General features: G+C 37.2%; 1 protein-coding gene across 1 annotated transcript in view; it reads right to left on the bottom strand.

Moving 5' to 3' along the window:
• CEP112 (centrosomal protein 112) overlaps positions 1-12,398 on the bottom strand; it is a 429,161-nt gene that overhangs the window by 339,187 nt on the left and 77,576 nt on the right. The window contains exons 10-12 of the mRNA XM_035026212.1: positions 8,581-8,667; positions 6,099-6,198; positions 2,583-2,701 (exon numbers count right to left, since the gene is read on the bottom strand). Of these exons, the coding sequence (XP_034882103.1) occupies positions 2,583-2,701; positions 6,099-6,198; positions 8,581-8,667 (306 nt within the window). The remainder of the gene's footprint in view (positions 1-2,582; positions 2,702-6,098; positions 6,199-8,580; positions 8,668-12,398) is intronic.

Here is a 12,398-nt window from a genome sequence, read left to right on the forward strand (position 1 = left end):
CCCCCCCAGCCCTGCCCTACACCTGCATCCTGCACAGGGCTGGACGTCAGTGCGGCAGAGCAGAAGAAACCCACAGTTTGGGGTCAGAAGGACATGAGCTTTGGGGCGCCTGGGTGGCTCAGTCGTTAAGCGTCTGCCTTCGGCTCAGGTCATGATCCCAGGATCCTGGGATTGAGCCCCGCAATGGGCTCCCTGCTTGGTGGAGAGCCTGCTTCTCCCTCGCCCATTCCCCCTGCTTGTGTTCCCTCTTTTGCTATCTCTCTCTGTCAAATAAATAAAAACAAACAAATAAATAAATAAATAAAAGGATGAACTTTATGGTGTATGAATCATACTCAATGTTTTTAAAGGCCCACAGATTAGAAATAGCATGGTAGAGTCAAATAACTGGGAAAGTTCTGTGAAGCCAGTCCAAAAGTACAAGAAGTGTAGGGTTGTGACAGAAGGTGAGGCTTGTGAGATCCGGAGTTATCAGTCATGAAGAGCCCTGTCAATTTCCTACTGGGAAGGCACTGGAGTGCTTTAAACATGGTGGTGAGGGAAACCAGATGTGTGTTAGAAAGACCATCGGTGTGGTGTGTTGTGGGGCGTGGACTAAAGAGGGGCAGAGTTACAGCAAACCTAGGAAGGGGCGATGGTCTCTGGAACTAGGGAGGGGACAGTGGTGAATAACAAAACAAGCAGAGTGAACAAAACAAGTAGAACTTGGCAAGTGATTGGATATGAGAGATGAGGCAAAAAGAAAAGCCTAAGCAGCTGGGCAGACAGCAATGCCACAGGGAACAGGGAATAAGGGAAAACCCCTAGGAGGAGACTGGTTTAGCAACAAAGGAAGAAGATGGGGTTTGGTGAGAACAATGGGATTTAGATCAAGGAGAGACCTTAAGTAGGTAGTTGTATAGCGGACTTGGAGTGAGAGATGTTGGATGGAGATTTCTATGAGGGACACTATGGAGTACATGTACACATAGGCAGGCACACACACACCATACATACCCACGTGCATGCACATACATGCACACACGTGCACACTCACACCACCTGTCCATATAGATGCTTAATAACTTTCTAATGAATGACTGCATACATTACAAAGTAATTTAGTATCAAAAAATTATCATCTGCTTATTAATTTTTGGTACCTATCTTGCTTGCACCAGGTTTTCACCTCAGATTTACATGCAATTGTACTTCACAAAAAAGAACTTCAATCACATTTGCAGTGCATTCATATCCACTAATTACTGTGCAGCTAGCTGTAAGAAAGATTTGTTCACCCAACTGAAGGAATAAAATGTACCCTCGTACATAGGAGAAGGCAGAAGACTTTTCTCTTCCAAGAAGACTTGGCAATTTAAACTGAAAAATAAGGAACTAGGGAATCCGACAAAGGGAGGAAGGGGACCGGCTATGTATGCAATGTACCTGCAACAAACACAAAAATATGCCAAATTTATAGAAAAGATAAAACCAAAATGTGACAAAGAGGGAAAAAAACACATGAATTGACAAAATAAAACCAGAAAAGAGCTAATTCTCCACATCCTGATATATCTGCAGTGCACTTCCCAGACTCGTCCTAAAGCTGCCGTCACCAGGACATATTACAGACCCACAGTGTCTGCTTGGAAAGACATTTATAACTTTCAGTAAAATATGCTGAACCCAGACTATAATTGAGAGAATATGAGTTAACAATATCTTTACGACAGAATACCTCAAAAGAAGTGACATACTTTATTTTAAACACATATTGTAATTTGAAATAATGGCTTAAGGGCTTAAGTGAAGTACTATACAACTATGTGAGATTTGTTCATAAGAAATATTTTTATTACATTGCTCTTGGCACTGCTAATTCATATGAAAATATTTTTCTTAATTAAATTAAATGATCCTCCAAGAATAACCCATCCACTACTGATTTTGTTTACATCAAAAACAAGTTTATACTATAATTATTGTGTTATCTGAAATTTCAGAAAAGAAATGATCCAATGGCCTAAATCCAAAATTAAAATAAGGTAAAATCGGGGCGCCTGGGTGGCTCAGTTGGTTAAGCGACTGCCTTCGGCTCAGGTCATGATCCTGGAGTCCCGGGATCGAGTCCCGCATCGGGCTCCCTGCTCGGCGGGGAGTCTGCTTCTCCCTCTGAGCCTCCCCCCTCTCATGTGCTCTCTCTCTCTCTCTCTCTCATTCTCTCTCTTTCAAATAAATAAATATTTAAAAAATAATAATAAACATAAAATAAAATAAAATAAAATAAGGTAAAATCTCCAAAACTTATCCTACTACCTTTTCCCTGCTAATTTTTCTTAAAAACTATAGACTATGACAAAAAATTTAGAACATGAAATTCAAGAATTAGTCAAAAGTTTTCTAAGTGAAAACTACTTTATAAACCATTAGACTTCTAGAAGAAAATATACCAAAACATGAACAATATCTAGACAGTTGGTCTTCAATTTTATTTTTTTCATACTTTTCTGTATATTCTGTGAGCATCCATTATTTTTATAATAAAATATTTTATTCTGAAGCATAAACCTTTGTATTTTCCATCACAATTTTATGACGCTTACCTTTTTTTCCCAATCATTATTCAGAGATTCTGTACTCTGTTCACATATCTTTTTTAGCTCTGTAATCTGGTTTTCTTTGGTCTCTCTGATAACTTGACAGTCACGAATAAGGGCCTGAACTGTCAAAAATGATGAAAACATAGTTAAGCCAATTCTTGCTACCTCATAAGAGTCTGATGACAAAAAATATGGTTCACCAGTTAACAGTTCCATTTTTCTGCAAGTCTTCTCAATTGTCTAAAGTATCTCTTATTCCTTCCTTTCTCCATTTCTGGCTGAATCCATTATTACTCGCTCTCTAGACAATTTTAACAGTGTGCTGGCCTTCGTATCATTCCCTTCCAGTGGGCCCTCCACTGCTTTGAGAGGCCTTTCTACAGTGAAAATCCAGCCCTGTTACTCCCAGACTTGAAATCTTTCTGCAGCTTCCCTCACCTAAAAGGTAAAAGCCAAAAATCTCTAATATGGAAAACAACTCATCATGATCTGACTGCTTCCTGGCCGTATCTCTTACCACTTCCATATTTTTAACCTTGTACTGTAAACACACAAACCTATCTGCAGCTTCCTGAGGCCATATTCTTTCATCTATTCACGGCCTAACTGATCATTTATTATGTGGAATGCCCGTCCCTCCCTTGTTGAAAAACCGCTACTTATCCTTGGTCTCAATTCGAGTATCACCTTCTTTATGACACATTCACCAACCAGATTTCTCCCCTTGAAGGGGCAGAAAGCAACTCCTCCTCATTCCCAGGGAACCTCATCTATTTCTCCAATAAATCACTTATTACTTTATATGTTATAATGGCTTACTTGCCTATCTCCTGAGGAGAAAGATACTTCAACTTTTTATCTACAGGGCATAACAAACACTGCCACACAGGCAAGGACTCAAAAAGATGTGTCCTGGGGCGCCTGGGTGGCTCAGTTGGTTGAGCGACTGCCTTCGGCTCAGGTCATGATCCTGGAGTCCCTGGATCGAGTCCCGCATCGGGCTCCCTGCTCGGCGGGGAGTCTGCTTCTCCCTCTGACCCTCCTCCCTCTCATGTGCTCTCTTTCTCTCTCATTCTCTCTGTCTCAAATAAATAAATAAAATCTTAAAAAAAAAAAAAAAGATGTGTCCTGGATACACAGACGGAGGAACTCATCATTCCAATATATCATTACTCCTAGATACGTTAAAATCATTGCCAAGGTTTATGTTACTGAGACAAAATAGACTGTAAATATATAAAACATTTGCCTTATAAATCATTTAAATTTCTATCTTCTTTTTTTAAAGAACTGTCGCTGATTTAAGTGAAAATTTGTTTAATATATCATGTAAAATAAATTCTGGAGGGTAAAATAAATTCAGTTGTATGTTTGCTTGAATGTACTATTTTTCCTAGCTTACTGAATATGTTCTTCACTTTCTTTAAGATTGCAAAATTTTCATAAACATTTACATAGAAACTTCTTTCACTCATGTATCTCAACTATGCAACACAGGAGGGGAAAAGGCGAAGAATTCAAGTTAACCTAATATTAGTTTTTAGTATCTACAACATTTTACTTCACAATCCCAAAATTAAAACTAAGATCTGTTTGCAATTCAAAAAGCCTTAGGAAATACTATTTTTAAACCTTAGGCATGTTTAAATTGCCTGGTTTGAATCAGGGTAAGAAACGAAAACCTAGAAAAAAATTTTAAATATTTTTGTAGCCACTGATATTTGGCAAAAGAACCTGAACAAATTTCTAATTACTTTCACCAACATTTAAGGCTGGAAATAAACCTAAAAATATCTATTTCATTAGTTAACTTATATACGTAATTGCCACCCTAAATTTCAAGGGCATTACCGTTCTCTCAGACATTCAGGCTTGGCGGTTTGGGAGAGAGCCAGTAAGTTCCATATGGAAACCCTAAACAGAAAGCTCTCCCATCGCTTATATCTTACCATTCACCAAATCCTCCAAAATATCTTCTTCCCTTCCACTCTCACTAGCCTCCTCGCCCTTGCCATCATTCAGGTATTCTGGGTCCTTATCACCTCACATGCAAAGTTACCAAAGCATGGAACCAGAACATCCTTGAGTTGGAAGGGACCTTATATATTATTTATTCCAACCTCACCATTTTATAATGAGTAAGCCATAGCCCAGAAACTTCCTGATGTCATATAGCAGACATTGAACACCGGGGCTGGGATTAGAGCCCATGTTTCTAAGTGGAATGCACTCTTGCTCTCTCTCGCTTTCTCTCACTCTTCCTCACTCTCTCTCTCCTGCTGCCTCTATTATAACAGACTAGAAACCAGCCTCACTTTGTTTGGCACACCCACCGTTACCAGGCTACTTCTCCTAAAACATGAGGTCCTAAAGCTCACCTCTCAAAAATCTTCTCTGACTCTCCAGCATCAACAGGATAAACTTGAAACTTCTAAGTCTGAAATTCAAGGTCATGCTTAAGTCAGGACAAGTCCTGTGTCTAGTCCTTTGCAATCCTTCTCCTAATGCACGGGACCATCCCCTCCAGCCCAGGGGTTCTGCAGCATCCTTCCTACACCTGACGACACAGCATTCCTATCCCTGACCTGTAACTCTTCTCTCGAACTAATCAAATCTTACAAAACTTTTAAAGTTCCTTTCTCCAAAACATATTTTCATCAACACTCACTCTCTCTGCCTACCTGTTGCATTTCAGTGTTTAACCTACAGTCATAGTCAATTTTTACACTTGATTACATGCTTTCTTTTCCTTCGTAATGGAAGTGGGAATGGGGAATACTTTTTAAATGTTTGTTCTGTCAGTCACGATACCAGCATATACCACAAGGCTTAAAGTAAATACTTAATGCAATGAATTTTATTAGACCACGAGGAGTAATTTCCCTAGACTTCCCTGTGAAAGCCAGTAAGCTCTAATCTATAACCCACCCAGGGCAGCTCCAGTCCAATAAGGAGAGAAAATTAGGAAGAGGGAGGGACAGTGACAGACTCCTTAACCAAACCAACCATCACTGCCGCCACCATCACCCATACATACACATACCTACATACATACATACACACCACATCCCCCCCGACATACCCCCCCACACACACACCACCCCATACACACACCATACACACACATACACAAACCACACACACCATACATACACACCATACACACACACCACATACCCCATACACACACATACACACAAACACACCATACACACCCAAATATACACACACCCTATACGTACACATACGTACACACACACCACATATCCCCCCACACACCACCTACACATACACACCATACACACACACACACCACATACCCCATACCCACACACACACCATACACACGTATCACACCACACACTTCATACACACACAGAGTTTTTTCTCAGTTGTATGAAAGCCCACATAAACATCCCCATGTCATGTTAAAAGGTCAAAAATAAAATTTTACTTGATACAGCCACTAAAATAAAATGGAAATGTTTTTAAAAAATTAATGTAACCATACAACATCACCTTTTTTTTCAAGTTTTCTAATAGTCTCCTCCATCTCATTTTGTTTCTTTTTGTATAAAGTTTTCAATTCTTCTATTTCATTATTCTTTCTTTCTAAAATCTGCGAATGAATTTAAAATGTTTTAGTAAACTATTTTTTATACATAGAACACATAACTTTTTTAAATAAGCACAATATTTTTTGCAAATCTCTCAGCTAATCCCATAAATGGTTTCCCAAAAAAAGATGTAAAAATTGTATTTTAGGGCACTGAGAAAATATCAAATATACTAGAATAATTGATTACTGAAAGAAATATGTTATCAGCTTCCAATTTTCATATATTAAGTTTTGAGAATATAAATAATAAATTAGGTGATTCTCTAAAATACAATTCAGAGATTAAAGGGTCATAAAGTAGCAGAGAGAAGCCATCAGAAAATCGGCATGTTGGTGCAACACAATCCACCCCCTGCTGCACAGGGACAGAACAACTTCAGATGAGTGGTCCCTGGATCCTCCCTCCCTCCGGTGTCCTTTCTTTTTCATGCACAATAACAAGAATCCCCAGACACATGGGAAGATGAGCTGTATTAGGTTTCTTTTATATCTAGTTCTGCTATTATGAATCAAAAAAATCAGTTCAAAATAAGTCAAAAATTGCATGAATATTTTACATCGTTAATTGTATTGTGCCAGAAGTTTTAAATGAATTGTTTTATAAGATTTAATCATGATTTTATACTCCTAAATACATCTGTACACACATGAACAAAAAAAAAGAAAAGAAGAGAAAAAGAAAACCTGGAGAAATAACCAAAATGTAGTAGCTAGCAAGTAGGACCAAAAATGTGCTAACAAAGGGGAAAAAAGAAAACCAAACAGAGGCAGGAGTATGAATATCCACTTTTCTTATGGTTGGAGTATATTTCCTATACACCCAAATTCAGCTTAAAAAAGAAAAAATGGCAGGGGGCATTATTCACCACCGTCTAACCAACTTTTTCTTAGTGCTTTTATTACCAGCATTTTACTTTACCTTTCATGGTTTTAGTTCCACCTCTAAGAATGATTGGTAAATAAGAAAAGGAGCTAGTTTGATCCCAATGTTCATAAAGAAGCAAAAAAGGAAAAGAATGTATGCAAAAAGGTAAAACACTCTAATTTTGTTCCTTCCCAATTCCTGACACTTAGAAAATGCCATCTAAGCAACAAACAGATGAATATACTTTCCAAATCTGGCATAAGATCAAGGATTTTATTTATATTTTACCTGGCGTTTCAAACTAGTTGCATTGCTTTATTTTTTCATGCAGAATTTATTTTGAGAAATTCCTGGAAAGAATATTATTATAAATGTTTTTCTTAGAATAGATTTTTGTAATGGACATACCGAGAAGCCTATTTCAAACTCTATTACCATGATTTTTCCAAATATATTTTTATACTTACTTATCTTATACATCAATAGATTCTCTTTCATTTGGATAGATATATTAAAATTATATTACTAAATCTCTAACATATTTGTGATAGAGAGCTGTTTTTATCTAATCAATTTAAGCTAAGGTAAAATTCTAGTAAGAGCAGAAAGTTATACTGGCCTTTAAATGTGAATAGGAAAGAAGAAAGAAAAAGGAAAAGGATTCAGTATTTTTTCTCTTTCTAATTTTCAATCAGTGGTTTCCTTCTTGTTGCTTTTAAAGAAAATGAGCCAAATAGGCACCTGAATAAATATTAATATATTTCAGCTTTTAAGAGAGCTTGGGTATGTGATGTGTGGCCTCAAGTCCCTGCCACCATCTCTGTCACTCAGTTTTGGGAGGCTTTGCTGTGAAACAGAAAATGCCAAGTTTCTATTTGGATTAACCTTCATGTATTAAAATATATAAAAATACCACTCAGTTTTTTAAGTCAATACTAAAATGTACTAATCATTCAAATTCCATGTGGGATAACAATAAATTAATTATTGGTGCTGTGCCCATTAAGAAGAAAAATAAGTGTTCTTTAAAAAAGCAAACTGAAACATTAAAAGGCATAAATCCAATGAGCTAGTGAACAAAGAAGCCTATATTCCATGCTACCATCACAGTGCACGCAGTCTATACCAAACAGAACTAAATCCAAAAGTTCTTTTTCCAATTAAAAAGAAAATTTTAATTTCCAGAAACCCAAAAGAATATCAGACTATCAGACTAAAAGAAATGCCAGTGTTTACAGCTGATCTCTTCAGCTTTTACGAGAGGTAATGATAGAATGCAGATTACGGACTATAAGAAGGCCAGCCCTCAAACAACAGAGGAAGAACTGAAAGGCAATTGAAACCATAAGGATATTTACATAGACACATTTGTTTAGAAGATGAAGTTTAAAGATCAACTTTGGCCAAATTATTAATTTAGCAAATTCCATTTAAAGCACAGACTGTTATAAGTACGTAAATAAGTGGATGGTGGGATGAGGGTTACAAGACCTAGAATATTCCGGCAGATACCCTACCTTCTGAACGTCGGCATCATGTTTCTGCTGCAGTTTAAGCTTCTCCTCATGACATTTAGCTTCCAGCATTTTTATTTTTATGTCCAACTTCAAGAAAAACATTTTAAAGGTGTTATTAACATACTTTTCCCTTTGGCAAAAGCACACAAATTAAAATAATTCCCAATGTGACAGTATCATTTTCCACTTTTTTCTTATGGCCACTGGTCTAGCAATCACATCATCTTACCAAAACTTTGGTTACATTCTTTGATTACCTCCAAGCTAACTTTCAAATAAATTTCACTGGACAGGCAAAACAGAGACTACTAAATACAGATTCAGCAGTTATCCCCACCCCACTCCACCCTCAAAAGAAGTCCTCTTAAATTTATATTTTGCTATAAATCCAATAGTAGTTTAGCCTTTGTTTACTATTTCTGAGCCTCTATGCAACCTTTTTACTTTTTTCTTTTCTCGTATCTACATGCTCATTAAAACTACTCTTATTTACCTACATACTTAAATATGACAATTTGAGAGTGGATGTCCACAATTATGGCATATTACTGATAATCACACATTTCTCTTAACAGATTTTCCAGTTCTGTCTCCTGGAATCATAGACCCTGACTACTTCAAGGAAGTAACTTAATCTCCTTTCGAGCATTCATTAACAACTCCTATCCTTATCAAACCAACACCTACTGTACCAGTGCTCTGAGCGAAGCCAGCCAAAATGTAACCAATCCTTATTGATAATAATGGGCACATCTCAGAATTAGAAGAATAATAGTGACAGGTTTTAAAATGAACAACATGAAACTGATTATCTCAAATGTGAAAGTGTTTGACCACCTGATTCCTTACCCTTTGAAAGAGTATATACATTGGAGTCTGACAGACCTCATTTCTATTTCGAATTCTAATCCCACTACATTAACTGTTGTGACTTTGGGCATGTCACCATTTTGAGATTTTATTTCCTCTCCTGCTAGTTAAGATTAATTACCCTTACCTCAACGAGCTGTGAAGCTTATTTTCAATGATATCACTTAAGTAACTATACTCAGGACAATGCTCGGCCCAAAGTAGGTACTCAAAAAAATTAGTCTACAACCTTCAGGAAAATTTTCTTTTAAAATATTACAGGGACGCCTGGGTGGCTCAGTCGGTTAAGCGACTGCCTTCGGCTCAGGTCATGATCCTGGAGTCCCTTGATCGAGTCCCGCATCGGGCTCCCTGCTCTGCGGGGAGCCTGCTTCTCCCTCTGCCTCTGCCTCTCTCTCTCTCTGTCTCTCATGAATAAATGAATAAAATCTTTAAAAAAATAAAAAATAAAATAAAATATTACAAATGCACTGTCAAAATACTCTCTTGAAAATTTCTGAAATACACTTTATATTTTTCAATGGCTGTTTCAAAAAAGTAATGAATCTGAACTTAAGATAAACAGGCATTATCAAGTCAACATAGTAAAATGAAATTTAAAACTTTCACAAACCAAAGTTAACACAATCTCATGATTTTTTAAACACTGAGTGGTGGAGAGGAAAGCAGTCATCCATTTACTACCCACAAGGAAAAAATTGTAACTGTTTCCATTCTTTTGCCTCTAACTCCCTTTGTTACTTCTTCCTCATTTTAGCAGAAAGGGGGCTGGGTGGTCTAAGTCCATGTGAAGATCCTCAACAGAAGCATTTTAGGAGTCTATTAAAAAGTAATCAAACTCAAAAAAGCAATATAAGCAGGCTGGGCAGACATGGGAGACACAGTTCATTGCCGTATCTTTCCCTAACACTTCGAGAGAATTTGTCATACCCTCGGCTTCTGAGGGCCAGCCCTAAATGCCATGGATCTATGTTGCCATAACCCAACCCACCTCCTCCCATCTGTTCCACTTCAATCTTGGTTGACCAGATAAGGAATAAACACCTGAGACATGCTTAACCAATCCATTAGTTAGAGAATAATCATTCCGATGCTCTCTCTCAAGAATCTGAACTAGGACAGCAAGTTAGTGACTTTGAGGAACAAACAAGTCCTAGAGGGGCAGCAATCAAAAGAAAGCAGATGAATCCATTATACAGAAGAGGGCAAAGCACATACACCAACATAACAAAGACCAGACACCATACAGCGTCTGAAATTTGAAGTAAGCAAACTCAGGCCCTAATAGTGTCCATGATAGTAGGAGTACTTGAATTCAAAGGCTTCCTGCATTCTTTTTTATTTCAGGGAAACTTGATGGATCTCTGTTCTTGCAACCATACAGATATATCTAAATTTGATCTTTCTGCTATAATTTTTACTTTGGTATAATATTAAACTTAAAGAAAAGTTGCAATAATAGTACAAGGAGGGCGCCTGGGTGGCTCAGTTGGTTAAGCGACTGCCTTCGGCTCAGGTCATGATCCTGGAGTCCCGGGATCGAGTCCCGCATCGGGCTCCCTGCTCAGCGGGGAGTCTGCTTCTCCCTCTGACCCTCCCCCCTCTCATCTGCTCTCTCTCATTCTCTCTCTCTCAAATAAATAAATAAAATCTTTAAAAAATAAAATAAAATAAAATATTATAAAAAAAAAAAAAATAGTACAAGGAGCTCCCATATACCCTTTACCCAGATTCACAAACTGTTTATATTTTGCCTGATGTGCTTTATCATTTCTTACACTTGTATCTATTTATAGACATAAATAAAATTATTTTCTGAACCCTTTGTGAGAAAGCTAGAGACGTCATGCTCCTCTGTCCCTAAAAAATTCAGTGTATATTTCCTTAAAACAAAGATGCTATCTCCTATAACCACAGCCATTATCAAAATCAGAAAATGTAATAGAACACAATAATATTACTTAATGCACAGTCTATAGTCAAGCTTTATCAATTATCACAATAATGCCATTAGCAAGTATTTTTTTCCCAGTCCAAGATCCAATTCAAGATCACGCATTAGCCTTAGGTATCATATCAACTGTATCTCCTAGGACAGCCTTTCTTTGTTGTTTCTTGACCTTGACATTTTAGAAGAGTACAGCCAATCATTAAATGTCCCTCAATTTGGATTTGTCTAATGTTTCCTGATGACCAGACTTATTAGATTTTAGCAAGATTAACACTAATGTGATGTTGTGTCCTTTTTCATTCCATCTTATTAGGAGGGGGGTGGTTTGTCCCAATATTGCCAATGTAACATTTGATAACTTGGCTAAGAGAGAGAACACCAAGTTATCGTAAGGGTAGTATTAAAAAGAAAGTTTCTCTACTGCCATCCTAAAATAATGATAATAAAAGAGTATCTCTTTTCTAGAAACTCTTACCTTGACACCACAAAATAGTTCTATATTTCTGCCTATACTTGGGGGCATGATTCATGATAAATTATCAGGATTAGAATATAGAAACAATCTTATTAGTATAGTATATAAAGGCAATACAGGACATAAGATACAGATATATAGATATGCATAAATCTATGTGCATCCATATACATATACCATATGCGTATGGAAAGACAGTAAACAGCCTTGCTTAATTTAACACAAAGACTGAAATTAAAAGACTAACTATAGCACTTCTAATTTGTTTGACAAAAACCCCCCAACCCCCCGCCTCCAGTAAGTCTGATTCCAAACAACATTTAAGTTTTCTTTAACTGGGCTCAGCATATACACTATCAATTTCAAACTGAAGAACCATGGAGGTCTACTTCAGGTTATAATGGGGTAACTAGTACCAAACTCACCTCCCATTGTTAACAAGCACAAAATGGGATGAAATATAGGAGGTGACCATTCCCAGGTATTAGGAAACAGGCAGTGTGATATTGTCATCCTCCTAAG

Source organism: Mirounga leonina, unplaced genomic scaffold (genome assembly GCF_011800145.1).
Source record: "Mirounga leonina isolate KUSES-001 unplaced genomic scaffold, KU_Mleo_1.0 Mir_197, whole genome shotgun sequence".
NCBI classification, from domain to species: Eukaryota; Metazoa; Chordata; class Mammalia; order Carnivora; family Phocidae; genus Mirounga; species Mirounga leonina.